Here is a 19,235-nt window from a genome sequence, read left to right as displayed (position 1 = left end):
GCCTTTGATCCATATGGCTGTGACCCAAAATGTGTTCAAGAAAATTGGTTCTTCTGCAGAAAAACAATGATAGTGCCAGATTTACAATGAAATCTCTATGCTTATATGTTAGAATTAAAGAAGTGCCTCTTATGTGCAGATTTGAAAACATAACGACACTTTTAACAACAATAAATTGGTTGTGCACGTGTAATTGTGAAAGATTTGAATCCTAATTCAAATGAAGATTCTACTGCAGTCGCCTGCTGCCTTCTAGTGTTCACATTCACACGAAGCATTGCAGCTGCACAGTCACCTGCTGCCCTCTAGTGTTCGAATGAAGAATTACAGCAGCACCGTCACCTGCTGCCCTCTAGTGTTCACCTGAAGCATTGCAGCTGCAGTTCCCCGGATGTGTCGTCGGGTTTGACCTTCTCTCCAGTTCGACTCATTTTTGACATGATTCGTTGGTGGCCGCACGATGGACTATGAGATGGAAACAGTGACTTTTTAAATGGTGTCGCTTTACCGGTAACTCTTCTAAACTCCTAAACAGCTTCGCAGATACGCCTTACTCTCTTCCGTTTCGTTTCATTGACATTTCTGGAGCGGAAGCGCCTTCATTCATTCATGAGGTTAGCCTCTTGCTAGCTAGCACATGCTAAAAGAGGAAGCTAAAGCAGTGCGTACGTGACCAATGTGATTCCAACTACTTCAGCTGGAGTTGCCAACTCCTGAACGGGATATATATCTGTATGTGGTCGTTTTTTAAACCACTTATCCTGTTGTCAGTGTTATCGGGTGACTTGTGGCGGATTTAATTAGCTGTTCAGTGAGATTTTGACAGGAGATTGTTGTGGAGCTTTAGCTGGAAACGTCTGGAAGAAAACGTGACTAAAGCAGAGATTCTGGTGCGAGCTTATATTGACACACTGTAATCATGGGACTTGTCATTTTTCTTTTCTCTACATCGATTTCCTGTATGGTTAAACACAGAGGATAGGTTATAGTCATTAGAACTGCTGCAGTTTAATGTTTTACAGGTTACCTGACAGCCTGCCCCCCTCCCCCCTCCTCTCTCTGCACACTGCTGGTTCACAGAACAATCTTTTTTTTCCTGTTTGTCTGCAGGTGTAATTTCCAGAGAAAACGAAGGGAACAATGGTGAAATATTTCTGCTGTGCAGGTTTGTTGAAAAGCAGCTGGGACCAAGTGTGTGTTGCTTTCTGGCAACGATATCCCAACCCTTACAGGTGAGTGCATTGTGTCCGTTTCTGTGATCTGGTGTGAATGCTAAGAAAAGACAGGAACACTTCATTGATCCCGGGGGGAACTTAATTCTCTGCATTTAACCCACCCTATTCATAGCCAGGCTTAATGTCAGGATCAGTGGGTTGCTACAGGAGCTGCTGGGGTCAAGGGTCATGCTCAGGAAGCCACAGTGATGACCGGCCAGCTGCGAAATTTGGATAGGCTACCGTCCAATCCCGAGTCTGCTTCTGTAACCACTCGGCGCTTAGTTTTCAGACAAATTCTTTACCAGGAGGAAAGAAAAGAGCAAAGTTTGATACCAAAAATTGATTCCTGTTTGAGGCCACTGGAGCCCACCCCAGCTAACATAGAATTCAAGCATTGCTACTACTGTCATTACTAATGTAACACAAACTACTTGATTTTGAGCTTCGATTAACAATTTGCTCCTTAAAAAGCATCTGGTATCACAATATTTAGGACAATGTTGCATTTAATATGTTTGAACTTGGTTAATTTACGTTCGTTCATGCATCGGCTGTTTTGGAAACTGTCTCACAGAGTGGCATGCAGGACCCCAGCTTCCAAAGTCTGATCTAAGCAGATTGGACTATGTCTGAAAATGTTAATGCTGCTGTTTGGCAGTGATGACTAGTGGCTTGCTAAACTGTTGTTTACACAGAGGATAGGAAAATCACTGAAATAGAATTCTTTTGGGTGATTTTTTTTTAACCAAACCAATGAAAATATTTAACTGCTTCACCAAAAAAAATCTAATAATTTAACAACAACAAAATCAGTGGGAGGTGAAGTCAGTACACCACACAGAGAACACACACACACATACACATAACTTTGTATATTCAAAGCATATTCTATCATTACTGTTTGGTTTTGTGAACAAAAACCAGTCATCTTTGATGTTGGATGCAAAGATACCGCACACAGCAGCTTCCCCACAGATTCCACACCATCAGCAGGAGCTTTTGTCTCTACTGTCTTTAAACGCTCAGAAGAAACCAAAGGTGTCTCACTGTTTGGTTTTCATACAACCAGCCGGCTTCCCGCAGCAAAGATGTGACAGAGACTTGATTTGTGTCTCATTAGTGTGTCTGTGTGATCCTGCTGTGACTGCCTGACACACACGTTTTCTGATGGCAACTGAATGGACAATTTAGCATTTTGTTGATATCATGACAAAACAAATATACTGCAAGCTTTTAGTGCTTCATGAAAACCTGATATGTTTGCTTTAGATGTTTTTTTTCCTGACATTTCCATCAAAATCAGGACTTCTTTGGAGATAAATGCTTTAAAAATGTTGAAGTATCTGAATCATCATTGGCTGTTATCCAGTGTTCTTTTTATTCTCAAACTGCAGTAAGGGTGAAATAGGCATACATAATTGTAATATTTAATGCCTTTAAGATGCACTTTTATAACCACCAGCTGCACAAAATAAATGTGAATTCTCCAGAAAAATGGTGAGAAACAAGTGGCATGGATTGAAAAAATAGATGTTTGTAGTGTTTCAGGCAGATGTGTTAAACTCATTTTAGTCCAGGGAGAAACTAGAGGAGGCCAGACCAGTGGAATGGCAACACAATACTACACAAACATCCACAGATCCATTTTTTATTTTTATTTTTTTTTAGTGCAAATGAAAAGAGACATGTATAAAAATGTAATGTCTTCGAAACAAATGCAATTTCAATATCATGGATCTTTCTGCAGTTGGGTGAACTCTACAGTTCCTCTGTGAAACTCTATTGAGAGATTTCTCCGATCAGCCAATACGTGCGCTAATTAAAGACCCATTGTTTGCACAGCGCAATCTGTAGATCGCACCCATCACCCAGAAGAGCCAGATGCCTCCTCTTCAACTTTTTCACTGTTTTTGTCCGGCATTATTTTGTCTGTCTGCAAATTACAGACATGAGCGGAGCAAGCGTAAAGGAAGGGGCGGGGCCTCGAGTGAGAGAGGCTGCAGGCAGGCGAGGAATAGGGAAATGTAGCAACTCTTATAACTAATATTTTAACACCAAAAGCTATATTAATATAAATTATACTGTACTTTTCAATATGAAATTTTAAGAAAATGTTAAAAATGTTACTTTCGATATATTGCCCAGTCCTATGCTAAACATTTTAAAACTTGTCAAGCTTTTTGTACTGTGGAGCGAGGATCCAGCATATCCTGCTCTATGTCCAGGTAGATTACGGTGATGATACATGAAAGCTCTGTTTCCTCCAGCGCTGTCACCGCTTTGTAGAGCCAGGTTTAATGCGTCCCTCTGCCGTCTTTCACAGTAATCATGTCTTGACGGAGGACATCATCTTCCGGGAGGTCACCCCAGCAAACTGCCTCATTTCCAGACGTCTGTTGACCAAAACCAGCCGAGCGCCTCGCTGGATGGAGCGGTACCTCCCGAAGCACATGGCCAGCTCGGCGTACATCATCGAGGACTCCATCGTAGACCCTCAGAAAAGGACCATGACCACGCTGACATGGAACATCAGCCACGCTCGCCTCATGGTGCGCCGCAGTTTGAGCGCCGTTCACACGAAGTAAAAACATGTTCCTGTTTAACTCCCGGTGTTTGTTTGTCTTTTCCTTTTTGCTATTTGTTCAGTCTGTGGAGGAGCGATGCGAGTACCAAATTAACCCTGAGAATGGCAGCTGGACTGAGATAAAAAGAGAGGCTTGGATCTCCTCCAATGTTTACGGACTCTCCAGAGCTATTCAGGTCAGTAGTGTCAGCGGAGCGGCCCGGTGAAAAGGAGTTTTGTGGAGTGCAAAAGGGAGATGTGCCACCTACTTTTCATTCTCTACTCGGTAACATAAAACACAGAGTAGGGATCCAGCAGAAGGAGGAGAATCCCTGAATGATTTATGACCTCCCGCCAAAATCGCTGCCAAACTCTGAGTGACAGTGAATATCCATTGATCCGAGTGCGGTGTCGTTTTACACTTTCCTGTTTTTTAATGGCTTTGTTTTCTTGTCTACTTTTCAGGAATTTGGTCTCGCAAGGTTCAAGACGAGCGTCACAAAGACCATGAAGGGCTTTGAGTATGTTCTCGCTAAAATGCAAGGTAAACCCATCAAAGTGTTTGATTTTAGGAGGGAGGCACATCTAAAATATCCACATGAAATGGATTGATGTCAGTTAATCAGCATTAATCACTGAAATGAAATATTAAATTAGTCATACAATAGCTTTCCTGGTTAGAGTCAAAAAGTCAAGTCATGAAAATGAAACCTTTCGACTTCGTGAGATTTCAGTTAAAGCATAGACTCAACTTTGAGAGGAACACACCCATCTAGACTCCACACACACTTTGTTTTCCAGCAGTAGATGAATACTTTACCCCCAAATGAACATTAACTGTTTTTGGGATCAAGAGAAGTTGGCTTCAATCACAGCTTTGCACTAAAGTTCATTTTAGTTTCCATTACACTTATAATTAAATCAATTTTGAAAACTTTTTTCATAGTTTTTTCTTCCATTCATTAGTTTTGCGTTGATTTTTGCTCAACAGAGAGTCATCTGTGATCGACTCTGTCCAACAGTCACTTTAATGTCTCCAGTTTGAGTTCAGGGTAACATTTTCCACCAGGAAAGCGAGGGTACATGGTGCATTGTTGTTAGTTTGTTTTTTCTATTATCAGCATGTAAGGGAACTTATTTACTTTATTTAAACTTGTCAATTGGCTGAAATGATTTCTAGAGCATTTTAGTGTTTTTGTATTTCGTTCATTCTGAAATGTTGATCATCTGAATTTTGTTTGTCTTCACGAGTGTTTTCCCAGTTGGACTTGTTGACTGTGATTGATGCCGGTGTTTGTCTCCCAGGTGAAACACCGTCCCGAACCCTGGCGGAAACGGCCACGGAGCGGGCGCGAGAGACGGCGCTGGCAGCTAAAGAAAAAGCCAAAGATCTGGCTTCGCACGCCCAGAAGAAGCAGTACGTTTGACGGGCGCCGGGAGCCACCGATCATGGGACAGATTAACATTTACCTCCTGTCATTGTTCACCGGAGCACGGGCTGGGGGGGCTGGGGAGGTGGGGGGGGGGGGGGGGGGGGGGGGGTGAGACAAGCTGATCCCGGTTCTGGTTAGACTCCTCTGTGAGGATGCATCCAGCTGAAATGGTGGCTCCGAGAGCCTGCTGGAGCCTCCCCTCTACATGCTGCACCCAGTGTGTCGCTCCTCTGGCAGCACGCGGCGCCGGTGTTTACCTCAGATCGACACCGGGGAGGGGAACGGCTCAACAAGGCTCTGGACGCCAGGAAATAGCGACAGCCACTCCTTGAAAGCTCAGCCTCGGCTCCCATCAGCAACATTCGCTTTGTACACTGTTCATTTTGAATCCCTCTGCTTTTTTTCTAATAATTATTAACCGCCTCAGCTACATTTCTGATTTATGCGTTTGTTTTGTCATCCTGATCTCATGTCCAATCACATTGTCATTGATTAGTTTTCTTAATCATCCCTTTGATTTGTGCAACCGGCATCATCCAGCTGAAGCACTTTGACTGAAAAAAAAGTCTCTTATTGGCAGTTATAGCTTGATAGGAACTCCCGTAGATCACAGTGCGTTCAGGTTAATCGATTTTACCCGTGCAGCATTGTTTTCACTCTCAGTGGAATATCAGCTTGTCAATAAATGGACTTTTTCTTTCTAATCATAATGCCGTGAGTTTCTTTTGTTTTGCAGACAGAATGTTGCTTCACTTTGAATGTCGAGCCACTATCAGGCAATACGCCTTCAAATAAGCAAGCACAGCATGTAAATATAGAAAATATTTATTCATTAAAAAAAAAAGCTTACACCAGTACAAAAATGCTACATGATATTACTGGGCAGAGACAGATTAAAAAAAAAAGAAGTAATAAGGCATCTTGCATATACGAAAGTGAAGGAAAGAAGCTCCTTCCGTTATTAAATACTAAGAAATGAGTTGGATACATACTTGTAACACAGCAGAAGTTGCATAATCATTACAAGTAGACATTGCCAGCCTGACTGGAGGATTTGCTGTAATGCATAAGTAAAATAATCAGAAAACACACGCTTGTCTTGGATCACCAGCACATTTCTGTTAGCAGTGGGTTAACTGGTTGGACTCGTGCGAGGAGCCCCTTAATGCTCAGTTTAGCGTAGGCATCAAAATTCCTGCGTGTGATTACCGACCGGGACGCCGTGCCAATGCTCAATATTCAGCACCTGCCAAACATCAATGTGCAAAACACACCACCACCGTAGAGTTATTGTTCAATGTTTCAGTTATATGCAAAACAAGTGCAACGTGTGGACATAATGTGCAACAGAAGAAAAACAGCAAAAAAAAAAAAAATAAAATAAAAAATACATGGCTGAAATTACATACTGGAACAGGACGATTAAAAAAATAAAACACAAAACATAGCACAGATTTAATATTGAAGTGCGTGCTGAATGTGACATTCTGAAAGAAGGAAAAAAAAAAAAAAAAGAGTGCTAAATAAAAAGCTGTCTAAGAGACTAGACCAAACCTTGATTTAAGGCAGAATTCAGTACAGACATGCTGTGGTGAAGAATAACTTAAAAGCTCTGAAGAAAAAGCCCTTTCTATGATTTTTCAAAGTTCATGAGGGAAAGTTTGAAGAGCTGCTTGAATGACTACAAGTTAGACACCCCTTGAATAAAAGGAGGGGGGAGCGTCTCCGACTGAAGCCAGAAGCTGTGTGGATATGCCCAGCATCGATCCCAGCCCAGTGATTTTTACTGCTATTCAGTGCAAGTGGACACGTCTCGCTTCGTCGTGACCGGATGTTTAGCTTGTAGTCCGAAGGATAATGTCAAGAAGGTCGTCCTCGCGTGAAAAATTCTGTTCGGTTGTACAGTAACGTCTTCTTCCGTTCTCTGGGTTTTTTGGAATGTTTTCGTCGCCGTCACGCCGGGTCCTGCGGGCCCGCTGCTGTCATAGCCAGGCGCGGTCCGTGCTGGAGTAGCAGTGGTCGGCATCGGCGTGCGTCATGCTCAGTCCGTCGGGGTCCACGCAGTCGAACACGATGCTTTCCACGTCAACCTCCACATCCTCTGCAAGGCAAAGAAAAATCATTACAAAGTTAGACGAGCCTGGCAAAACAATTTCATTTTTTTTTTCCTTTTGGTCAACGAATGAAATGAAAATAAACTGTAACACCAACATGTAAAAAATGTGAGATTGAATTTCTTTGGAGACGCGACCTACCTCTGTCCGAGTCGGACCTCTCGGACGACATGGTGGACCCCTGGCTGTTGTTTCTCATCCTCTCGGTGCCCCTCTGCAGCTGCTCCAGCCGCACCCGCAGCTCGTTCTGCTCCCAGCGTAGGCGGCCCTTCAGCTGCTCTGCACGCTCGTCCTGCTCCTGCAGCTTCTGAGGCCAGCAGACAAAGGAAGTAACGAGTGAGACCAAAACTCCACCACGGGGACAGACAGCATGGCGAGCGCCGGTTATGTTCTAAAAATGAGGAGCAGTGCAAAGCAACATGATTTGAAAATGAGAGTTATTGACTTATGAAAAACTATGAAATGATTAAAAAAAAAACAAAAAAAAAAAACAACCAGAAGTTGGAATTTGTGCTGTGCTGTTCAGTGGTTAACCCTCCTGCCTCGGTGCTCTGATCTGCACCCACGGCTGAGTGGTCACTAAAACTGTGTGTAGGTGTGAATTTGAGTTTGTTTGGTTCCCTGTTCCTTCACCGCCACAGCTGGACGAAACACCGTAGAGCATGGAAGGAAGTTAAACTTTGTATAAAAAGGCAGCAAATTGAGAAACAAGTTCCTACATTCAAAACTATCTGGAAAAAGACTAACAAATGAATTATACGTGTGGGCTGTCTTTTAAATATTGAAATAAATGATGTCGAATGCTTAAATATAACTGTTTCCTTCTGTGGTTTAACAGTTCTCGTCAAGAGGGGTGAACTGATCAATCAGGAAATGCATAACACGTCTGCTTGATACGCAGTAAAAAATGTGATTACAACTGGACAAAGGTTGGACGTTGGATTGAGATGTCCGTGCCTTTATGTGCAGCTGAGCTCGTCTCAGCAGGTTGAGGGTGGTGTTCCTCATCGAGTCCGACGACAGAGGAACTTGCTTCTTGAGCTGCTCCAGGCAGTGTCTCAGCTGAGCTCGCCTGCAACAACAAACGGCCGCTGACGCTGTCAATCGAGGCGGGCACTGAAGGATTGCTGACAAAAGGAAAGGAATGTTTGGAAGCACTGGCTCACCTGTTCTTTTCCAGCTCGTTGTGGGCAGACCTGTGGTTTAGATCATGACAAAATCTGATCAGTGCAAAAAAAAAAAAAGAAAACGATATACAAGTTACTCTAGCATTGCTATAAGCTTCAGAACCACACCCTCCTGTCAGTTGCCTGTTATGTAACAGCTCACCTGTTGCCACTAGCAGATATCTTCTTGTTTTTCAGTTTGCTCCTCTTGTCCGTCTGGCCTGGACTGAGAGGCAGGACTGAAGCATAGCCATGTTCAGCCTCTGAGCAGGTAGAAAAACACATTACATCTGCGTTAGACAGTAGTAACAGGAGGGATCACTGGCTGGGGATGAGTGTTTTCTATTTATAACAAGTGTACTACAAATAAACATCTGTAAGAGGACACCGGAGCTGAGGAGAAACGGGGGTTAAAACACTGCTGTCATCGACTGGACGTGTTGTTTTGTGTTTTGGCGCCATCACCCACTCGACATCCGTTATTATACAAGCGACTTCACAGCCTCACTAATAAAACAGCGCCGAGACGATGTGTACAATGTGCAGACAAAGCCAGAAACTGGCAGAGTATCTTGGCGTGCAGCTTCACTTTTCATTCACGGCGACGATCGCTCAGTCAGCACCGCCCGGATTCATTTTCAAACCAGCGCAGATTGGCGCCTTTGAGTACAATGATGAGACGGATATGTAGGTCACTGAGTCAAACGGCAATGGTCGCCAAAAATAAACCTCCGCTGGAAAAAAAAATCGATCAAATCTCGATGAATCGAAGGCTTTTGCATGCGTGCATGACGCCCACCGTGCACAGTTATTACCGCGTTATTGTGCATTCCTGTTGTTTCAACAACAAACCAACCAACTCCCCCTGGGCTGACAGATACCATGAAAGGCTCACCTCGCTCTCTCCTCTCCAGAAACTCAGCAGCCCGGAGAAGCACCTGGATGTTGCAAACGTGTTTCTCCATTGTTAATTTTTGCTTTGAGAAAATGAACCGACAGCAGGTAAACTAGCCTGGAGTGGATGAAGCTGAGTGCGTCTGTGTGTGCTACGTGCTCAATCCACAGCACCCCAACATTGAGCTGCCTTCAGGAACCAGACGTGCGCTCGGAAATTTCACTTTCATTGCACTCTAGTTGTTGCACTTTGGTTGACAAATGTATCGATAGCAATATTGAATCAAGAAATAAAGACTTTATCATAATGTAGTTATAAGAAAATGTCGTCAAGTTTTTGAGCAACCGTAATTCCCTTTGTCAATTTAAATAATTAGGACAATCAAAATAAACAGCCAAAATTCCGATCGCGTAAAGTTAAGTGAAGGCGTCACGAGAAATACGTAGAACGTCACTCTCATTCGATACTACATTATTTTCCCCTTTATTCATAAATCTGACATTTACGGGAATATTTACAACATTATTACATTTGAGAGGTGCACAAACCATTTGTGTGTAGTTGTCTAGAGTTTTTTTCTTTGCAAAATGATGCTTTAGCCTAAGTACAGTTTATCATCCTCAATTTAAGCGTTTCAAAAAGCATGTATCTTCATGAAGCTGTTCCTGTTTATTACAAGACAGTTTAATACTTAAAAACTGTACAAATCATGACGTTGCAAATAGTTAGGTTCAATCGTAACAAATTCATCAGAAAATACAATTAAGTTAAGATGGTATGCGTGCATACAATACAGCAGAGATTTCAGCTGGTTTTTTGGAAGATTCGTCTTGCACAGCATTTACTGTATCTTTTTAAAGGGGAAGGTGGGAGGGGATGGATGCCCTCACTAAAGATGGCGCTATCTGGCTTCAGCGCTTGAATGTCATTGTAGGCGTATCCCGCGCCTAACGTGAAGCCTCTTTGCCAGCAGTATCTTTAACCTTTGAACTCCCGAGTGTGCCAGTCCTCCGCCATATTGACTGTTGTCTTGACTGGAGGAGGTAGAGAACATTTTGAGGTCTGAGAAGAAACGAAAGTGTGCTCTTAAAATCCTCGAAACTGGTGCAAACTTGGCCAAAGCGTTTTATAAACACCACTGTAATGGCGAGGAAGAAAAGCAAGCAGCAGGGGGTCGCCCAGAAGGAGATTGTGCCTGGACAGCAGACCGTACCGAAGAGCCCTGTCTCTCCCGGCGATGCAGCTGGCGGTGGCGGCGGAGATGCTGGGCTGGATAGGCTGGCTACTACCAGGGCAAACCAGGTAGCTAACACCGAGCCAATCGCTGGCTTCAAACTAGACGGGCTAGCCTCCGTGCTAGCACGGCTCTGCTAATCTAAGCATCCTCCATTGTGCTTTCAATTCTGTGTAGCTTCATCCTGAAGCAGTGAAGTTATATGCATCCGCTGGTTGGTGGGGATCTATTTTAGTCTTAATGTATCAGTCGTGGATGTGGAGCTTTATGTCGTTTGGTGTGAAATTAAATAATTAATAAGCTCAACTTGGCGAGCAGGCTGATCCCCACCAGGCGGCTTTGGGGCGCCGTGGGTAGCCGTGCAGCCCATCTCTCGTACCGGACAGGTGACATTGTGCCCCGGACAGGTCGTCCCGTTTCCAACGCTTGCAACTCTTCATCCGCCCAGCTACTAGCATTAGCCAGGAGGCTAGCCGGGCTACCATCCTCGGCTAGCGTGTTGCAAACGTGCTTGCAGCCTGCACTTGATCCCATCCACAAGAGACACTTAGCCTGCAAGCGGCTAACCACGGCTCCAAGCTGATCAGTTCGCGAAAATAGAATTATATGAACAATCCAACGTTCCTTGTATGATCCGACTGAGTCGTTTTATTCATCTCCCACGCTGCACTCCGTTCCACGCGCGAGTGTCAAAAAGTTTCAGTGCCAACGGTTCACATGTCAGCTCATGATGTCTGAATAAATATGAGCCATGAAAAGACTTGTAAGTTCAGGGGAAATCACAAAGTTTTCACCATTTACGTGACTCTGCACGTTTTGACAGCTGTTTTTATGAGCAATCGTTTCACCTTGCAGCCTGGTTTACTGATATTGGCTTTTAATACCGCACACCGCCATCTGTTCATCTTTCTCTACTATATTTGCTATGCATTATCTATTATATTCGTGTGTCGATGTGCTTTAATTTCATATAAACTTGGTCTGAGTTTGAGTCAAAATTTTCGCTGAAAATGTTTTTTTTTTTTTTTTTTGCATCGCGTCTGAAGCCATCGTGTGACAGTTGGGTATGAAGTTGAATTTGTTGTAGAAAATTATCCACTTCTCGACATGTTATTTAAGTTTATTCGTGTTGCATTTGATTTGTATGATGAACGTGTGGTCATCCATCAGTAATCACTGTGTCTTCTTGGTAAATATAAAAGGTCTTTAAGCAATGAAGAGATTATATAATGTTCAAAATGCAAAGCTTCCCCAGGTGTATTTGAAAAATAAGGTTTATAATCAAAACAAATCTGGTCAATATTATTTATTACTTTGACTGTTCAGTTGTCTTTGTCTGATATAAACCACTCTGTTAAAAAACGTTTCCCCACATGTTCATTAACAGAGTTGTGTGACACACACTGACCCTCTCCACGCTGTCCGTCTCTACCCAGCCGATGCACACGTGCTGCCTCCTGTGCCATCGTGAGTTCAAGGACTGGGGCGCAGGCTCTGTGAACGGACTTCCTGGGGGCCACGGAACCAAGCTGGCCGACGCGGTGCCGGCGCTCTCCCAGGCCTTATTGCGGGAGGCGCCGGGCCGCAAGCTTGCTGATGCGGTGCCCTCGCTGTCCCAGTCCCTGCTGGGAGAGGTGCCTCTGTGGATCTGTGAGAGCTGCTGCAAAAGTGTGGAAGAAGAGGAGAGGCGGAGCACGCAGGAGCAGCCGACGCCGGTAAATAAAAAGGGACTGATTTGGGTCAGATGTCTGGATTCTTTTCACAACTTGTTTGGTGCTTTTTAGTATAAGCGCGTTGGTCCCTGCTGCTCAGAGTTTTCCCATCTTCAGTCATCAGCCAGACTGAGCCTTTCATTTGCATGTACTTACCTTGTAAATAAATCCGTCACTTTAGATATATGTATAGTTTAGATAAGACACCCTTGTCTCCTTTAAATTATCCTATCTGGAGAATGCGTGTGTGCTGCACATGCACAACAGAAATAGCTCAATTCTTGACTGTTGTAGTTTTTTTTCAAATACTTTAGATAAATGCAAATTTTTAGATTTACTGCACTTGATCTGAACTGCAGGTGAACATGACGATCAGACTGCATTACAGAAACCAAACAGAGATCAAAGCTTTGTCCTTCTGTTATTTTAACACCCTTTTCAAAGGTAGATTCATGATTTTCTGAAATGTTTTTGCTGTGCTCTGCTGATATCCAGTTGATGAAATAACTAATTAGTTGTTCTTTTTCCTTTTCTTTTTTCAGGTACCATTGTCACACTCTTCCTCTTGTAAGTCCCAGAGCTGTGGGAATGGTTACCCCGAGCAAAGTACTGTCGATTGGGACCCGAGCTCCTTCCTGTCAGCCCACAAACTGTCAGGTCTCTGGAACTCTGCCCACACCAACGGAGGGGAGCACTGCAACCACAACACTTCTTCACACTCACAACAAGGTCTGTCATCGCAGGGCATCAGAAAACGCACATTAACAGCGGTGACAGTAATCGCTTCAAACATCACAGAACTAAACTCCAGGATGTTTGGATTTAGTTTGGATCAGTGCTCCCACTGCCATTTCAGCCGGCTTATTCATCCAGTATCTGATAGGAAATACATTTCAGGTTATTTTCTTCCAACTTCTGGCCAGCTGCATATCAAAGAACAAAGAAGTATCTTGTTAAAGCTTCCACTTCTTACTTCTTTAGCCAAGTCTTTACAGGTCACCATGGTCTTTTTCTTTTTTCAAAGATTAAATAGTCCTATTTGTTATATATTATTGTAATAAAAAAACATGTATTTCCAAGAAGGATTGCCATTAAAATAAACAATGTGAATCATGAGAATGTACATCTCAGTACAGGTACCGATCCAGAAATGTCACTAAGTCAGAAGTTCCCTTTTCCCATAGTTTAATTAAAACAGAAAAACCTCTCAGAATCTAAAGTCCAGTCAGAGATCATTTCTGTTTGGACGTTCCGTCTTCACAGAGGTCATCACAGCAGTTAAGTGCACCGTACACTGGTTTTTAGCCCTTCATGGCAAAAAAGTGGGATTTTAAATTAGTTGCCCGCATTCAGGTCAAGACTTAACCAAATGCACCAGGAGAGACTAAAATACAGCGTCAGATTGTTTCTTGAGGTCCAATGTCACTCCCTCGTATTTATACCAGAGGCCATAACATAACTGAAACATAAAATGACTGAAACATTTTAGTTTAGTAATAACTGTATTAGTAACTGTTAGATGCCATAAAAACAAACTTTCTGTTCTAGAATATTATATGTTGGAATATTTTCATCAAGATGAGTATTGAGGTAATATGAGAAGAAACTGTCAGGCAGTGAACGCTCGCATTGGCCAGAATCAAACAAGGAAGCTGCTATTTGCAGCAGATGCACCCATAGTAATGTGCTGCCATGTTGCTGCAGTTTCTTTATAAGTGTCTATCAACCATGTCAACAGAAGTGACATAAAAGGAGAAGCAATTGTCTGCCTGAAGTGAAAATTGACTTTGAGGACATCCATAGAGCGGCTCAGTTCATCTTTCTAAAACACAGCGGAGCGAAGCGGTGATGGACTATCTTGAACTTTTCAAGTTGAATGAAGCCAAACTTTAGGCATCAGTCAGTTTTAGCCTGTTGGACCGACTTTCATTGGTGTAAAAACCTTTGGAATTAACTGATGGAGTAGTGACAATGAAGTTTTTACTGACCTTCATCGTGTAAAAGTGTAAAGAGAAAAGGAGGTGAAGTTTCTTTAACTATTCGGGAGTCTGAAATGTGTATGGAGCCTCGTTGTGATCGAGCCATGTCCCTGGACAGCTGGGAAGTGTGACAGACAGCTGTGTTACGTTCAAGTAGTTATTTTACTGAAAAGAACCCAAACCTGTATGCTTAGCTGTGAATCTGGCCAAAACGTCATTATTACACTGTTATTACACTATTGTAAATTTCAAAGTTTCAGTGAGTTGTATCCAGAGGTGCAGTCACTTCAGGGCAAGATAAAGTGAATTCATTAAATAATTCAAATATTGTACTACAACTTAGTCATTTTTAGCTCAAATGACTTTTAAGCTTCAGGGCTGAAAGGGCCTTTTTAATGCTGGTTTCCTTCTCGTCGTAGTGAAAAATGACATGGTCACATACCTGCAAATCGAAAGGGAGTATTTCACAGAACATTAACCATCCGAAAAGTCACTACACATTAAAATAGTTGAGTGAAAATGATCAAAGCTCACAGACTGGCTGTGTGGTTGTTAATTTTGTAACATTGATAGCAAAGTTTTTTTTTAATTTTTTTTTTTAATCATTGTATCATAAATAGTTGTGATAATTGTGCTAAATACATCCAAAAATGGGCCGTTTCTCCACCAATAAGGCAGCAGTTTAAACCTTTTCCTTGTCACCATGCGCAGGTCTAACAGCAGGGTCCGCCTGTCATGAGAAGAGAGGTCTCCACGAAGCACCGGGGAAATCCATGAAAACGTCGGGCGCCAAGGTGTGTCCCTACAGCCACCCGTCTACCCAGAATTCCAGTGGATCTTCTGCTGGGAACCCCCTGTCTACCTCAGCAGACCTCTGTAAGACCACTCCCAAGCACTTCAAGACCATGTGCCGTCGACCAACGCCACCAGGTAGGTTGGTGAAAGTCGGCAATCGATGCGCCGAAAAAAAATCAAAATAATATAAGGCCCTGTTTTTCTCCCTGCTTTCCGCTGTTCAGGTGAAGCCTTCCACCCCACTGACCACCATCCTCAAACAGACTTGTCGGTACCCCCCAACAGTCCCACTGGCCTGTCTTCCCAGCATTCCTCCCTCGTTCCCCCTAAGCTGAACTCTGGGCAACACGGCCACGTAACCTCGTCGTCGTGTGGCAGCGGCGTGGCGGCCCACGCTCCCTTCTCCCCTCTAGTACCAGGCCTCCACGGTCCCACCACCAAACTCAACTCTCCGAGTCCGGACAGCCCCACGTCGGTCCACAAGCCCAGCCCGTGCAAAAACTCCCACATTCCTGCCGTCAACACGCAACACAGCAAACTAGGCACATCTGTGGTGGGCTGTAACCACGCCTGCAACGGACACAATCCGGGAACAGTGGCCGCCTCCAATGTAGGCCATCTAACAGCTGGGGCCTGCAGGTTAGTGTCTCACCATATCAGCACTGCTTTGCATACATCTGCCAGTGGATAACAGATTCTGCAAGGTTCAAAAAAGATGTTTAAATGCCGTGTCAGTCATATTTTACTGAAATGAATACATAAATAAGATGATATACAAAATTCCATCAATATCCAAACATGGCAGTAGTGTGAATAGATTGTTAAGGCTGTAAGGGAAGTGGTGGAAGCAGCAGCTTAGCAACTAATGTAAAAAAAAAACTGCAGATGGTGGGTGTACTGAGGTCTATGGTCACACCACTCGGTTCTGTTTCACAGAGATCAAGCGTGTAAGTCGCACAAAGTGGCAAATGGGACGCTGTGCCACCCTTCGTCTGAGCTGGAGGAGGGCGAGGATGAAGACAGCAGCTCTGAAAGGAGCTCCTGCGCCTCCTCCTCCACCAACCAGAAGGACGGGAAGTACTGCGACTGCTGCTACTGCGAGTTCTTCGGACACAATGCGGTACTTGAAAACTTTATGCCACCTCTCAGTGAAAAAATGCCTCTTCCGTAATCTGGTTTGCAAACATTTATTTACTTGAGACTCATTTGTTCGCAGCCTCCAGCTGCACCGACGAGCCGAAACTACGCCGAGATCCGGGAGAAGCTGCGCTCACGGCTGACCCGACGTAAAGAGGAGCTTCCTCAGCGACAAGACTCCGAACTGGCCGTGGCGGGCGCCATCGACAACCGCGACGTGGACGAGCTGCTAGACTTCATCAACAGTTCTGAGCCCAAACCTGTCAACAGTGCCAAGGCAGCCAAACGAGCCCGGCACAAACAGAAGAAGAAGGTGCGCTCTCACTGGAAGCTGTATGCTTGAATGTGTTTCTGTGTCTTTTTGCTTGTCGGCACAACTGTGAATCTTCTTTCCTTGCAGTTAATTACGTTAAAGCAAGCAGCTCAGCCAGACATCATGAAGAAAAGAACCTTTAACAGATAAAAATTAACATCAGATTTCAGTGTTTGCAGCTGTAGGAAATTACAGAGTAGCACTAAATTAGATGCAAGCATCGATTCCTGTGAATCCCTCGTGGGCAGTGAGGCATTTTAAATTCTGTGTGGGAGGCATCATGGACTCTGCCCCGAATGAAAACTGCACTATCCAGTAAAGTGGTACCTAAAACATGGAAATCCATTCAGTGTGTTAAAAAAAAAATACAAATAGGGTTTTTTTTTCCTTTTCTCATCACTGTGCTGATCGCTGATTAAATAATTAGCCAACAGATAATAACTTGTCTGATCGGCTTTGAGACTGACGGCCGTTTCTCTACGATAGTATTAGTTGCATTTTGCTCAATATCAAAAACTGGACTGTAATTCTGTCTGCTGTTCTGTCCTTCGTAGGAGAAAGCTCAGCAGGGCAACGTGGGTGCTGCCGGCAGCGACCCTCACTCCAACCCGTCTGAGCCGGCGGACGAGCCTCTCCCCGACGGCTCGGAAGCCAGTCGATTGTTGGACTGGCCGCAACTGGAACTGGAACGCGTTAACAGTTTCCTCACGAGTCGGCTAGAAGAGATTAAGAACACCATCAAAGACTCTATCCGGGCCTCCTTTAGCATGTACGACCTCAATCTGGATGTCAATGACTTCCCAAAGAAGGCGGCGACGTTGGAGGGAAACCATTTACTTTCCCACCTCAATGGTTCATCTGACTTGCAGCAGATAGATTTGGACCTCTCCCCTCTTTCACTGGGAACCTTTAAGAGCCACCTGGACCTGGTAAACGGGTGGGAGGACACGACCGCGGTCTCGTCCCCGAATGCTGCCACCACTGCATCCGGGGTCGGCGCACCCTCGAAGGACATCCAGCGGTTGCACACCGCGCCCAGCCTCTCAAAGCTCATAGGGATCCGCTCCCCCGAAAGATGCACTTCTGCCGTATCCGACGCTTTGCCACAGGTACCGGCCCAAGCCACGGCTAAATCAAAGGAGGACCTGCCCGATCCCAAAAACACGGCGGCTGGAAACGGCGGTGCAAAATCCAAGAAGAATAAAAAACAGCAGCAGCAGCAGCCGCAGCCGCCAAGGCAGGAGCCATCTGTGTTGGAGCAAAATTCCAGCAAACCAACCAAAGCTGCCTTGGGGAATGAAGCACAGAAAAACAATGAGGCTAAAGAAGTGGCATCCAACGGCTCCAAGTCTGGGAACAAAACGCCTCAGCAGTCTGCAGACAACCAGAAAAACGGCCCCAAGAAATTGGAGGAGGGTAAATCATGCAAGCACGCCACAAACGGAGCCAGCAGCGGCCCTCTGAGTGCACAGAGGCCGAAAGGCGATTCGGAGGCACGAGGAGCTCGAACGGAGCAGGAACCGGAGAGCAAAGTGCACGCTGCTGCTGCTCCGGCAAACGGACAACAGCAGCCGCAGCAACAGCAGCAGCAGCAATCCAAGGGCAAGAACAAGAAGAACAAGAACAAGGGGGAAAAATCCAGCACTGCTATTGGTATGGGTGTATATTTATTTTTCAGTAAACTCTGAGCAGCTGCTCAACTTTCTGTGTTTCCTTCTTTTTTTTTTTAACGTGTATATCCAACCCACAGATGATGTATTCCTCCCTAAAGATGTGGACCCAACAGAAATGGATGAGATTGATCGCGAAGTAGAGTACTTCAAACGGTGAGCTCAGAGCTGCACTTTATTTGAGCAAAGCTCATTTATTTACATCCGAGGATTTATTGAAACCCCGAGTCTCTTCTCTTCCGTAGGTTTTGCCTGGATTCTGCAAAGCAAACTCGCCAGAAGGTAGCGGTGAATTGGTCCAACTTCAGCCTCAAAAAGGTTCCTTCCAATGCAGCTCAATAACTTGGATGAGTGCCAGAGAAAGTCTAACTCCACACCACAAACTCTTTCAGTAGAGCCCTGCTTGGCCTGCGGCCTCGCTCATTCCCTGTTTTTATTTTATTCCTTCCGAAACCAAGGGACCCTGGTTCAGATTCCTCCTCTCCATTCAGACGACTGAAACACAACTTGTGGCTAACAAGCCAGGGATCATTCTGAAGGCCAACTCTACTGCTCTTATCGCAAATGTTCACTAAATGAGATGCAAAAAAAAAGAAAAGAAAAGAAAATGGAAAAAGTCTCTTGAATCAACTGCATCCATGTGCTTACGTATGTAGTATGTAAACAATTACCTTAAATGAAATAAATGTTTTTATCACAAATCTGAGATATTTTAACGTTTGCATTCTGCATCGCTAGTTTTCAGCCCACTACGGTGGTCTCAGTCGAGGCTGCAGATACACTTGAAAACATCAGCACAGCACTGCATTTGGACCGATCTTGAAGGAGAAATGTATTTGCCTAATGCAGGGAGCAATGCTGACAAAAGTTCCATTCATTTAATTGCAATTAGGGTGTCATTTTAGTGAATACATGCAAATTTAATAAAGTGAAATGAATTGTTTTGTCCTCTATTGACAAAAACAGACATTTGACCGTTTGTGAAGCTGCAGGGTGATCATTAATAG

General features: G+C 44.2%; 3 protein-coding genes across 5 annotated transcripts; 2 read left to right on the top strand and 1 right to left on the bottom strand.

Moving 5' to 3' along the window:
- The first annotated feature begins 395 nt into the window (after positions 1–395).
- On the top strand, positions 396–5,917 carry prelid1a (PRELI domain containing 1a). Of its 2 annotated transcripts, none has more exons than XM_030107288.1 (6): positions 396–510; positions 1,111–1,232; positions 3,541–3,766; positions 3,864–3,977; positions 4,246–4,324; positions 5,086–5,917. In XM_030107288.1, exons 2-6 carry the CDS (start codon positions 1,141–1,143, stop codon positions 5,205–5,207), a joined length of 633 nt encoding a protein of 210 aa, XP_029963148.1. In that variant the 5' UTR covers positions 396–510; positions 1,111–1,140; the 3' UTR covers positions 5,208–5,917. The 2 variants fall into 2 exon arrangements, with proteins under 2 accessions (XP_029963148.1, XP_029963156.1); XM_030107296.1 differs by having other exon boundaries at positions 503–614.
- Positions 5,918–6,028: 111 nt separating this feature from the next.
- On the bottom strand, positions 6,029–9,527 carry mxd3 (MAX dimerization protein 3). Its single transcript, XM_030107665.1, has 6 exons — positions 9,389–9,527; positions 8,657–8,756; positions 8,494–8,523; positions 8,285–8,399; positions 7,469–7,634; positions 6,029–7,314 (listed from the first exon to the last, which is right to left on the bottom strand). The coding sequence occupies exons 1-6, from the start codon at positions 9,456–9,458 to the stop codon at positions 7,196–7,198; spliced, it is 600 nt and encodes a 199-aa protein (XP_029963525.1). The 5' UTR covers positions 9,459–9,527; the 3' UTR covers positions 6,029–7,195.
- An 874-nt stretch (positions 9,528–10,401) lies between these two features.
- fam193b (family with sequence similarity 193 member B) lies at positions 10,402–18,821 on the top strand. 2 transcript variants are annotated; one of them, XM_030106299.1, is made up of 10 exons: positions 10,402–10,690; positions 12,059–12,337; positions 12,877–12,901; positions 15,025–15,243; positions 15,333–15,747; positions 16,045–16,228; positions 16,325–16,558; positions 17,113–18,211; positions 18,309–18,384; positions 18,474–18,821. In XM_030106299.1, the coding sequence occupies exons 1-10, from the start codon at positions 10,532–10,534 to the stop codon at positions 18,568–18,570; spliced, it is 2,787 nt and encodes a 928-aa protein (XP_029962159.1). In that variant the 5' UTR covers positions 10,402–10,531; the 3' UTR covers positions 18,571–18,821. The 2 variants fall into 2 exon arrangements, with proteins under 2 accessions (XP_029962159.1, XP_029962149.1); XM_030106289.1 differs by having other exon boundaries at positions 12,877–13,063.
- Positions 18,822–19,235: the final 414 nt, after the last annotated feature.

Source organism: Salarias fasciatus, chromosome 2 (assembly GCF_902148845.1).
Source record: "Salarias fasciatus chromosome 2, fSalaFa1.1, whole genome shotgun sequence".
Lineage (NCBI taxonomy): Eukaryota > Metazoa > Chordata > Actinopteri > Blenniiformes > Blenniidae > Salarias > Salarias fasciatus.
Note: the sequence above shows the minus strand (reverse complement) of the source record. Positions and strands in the feature narration are given on the sequence as shown.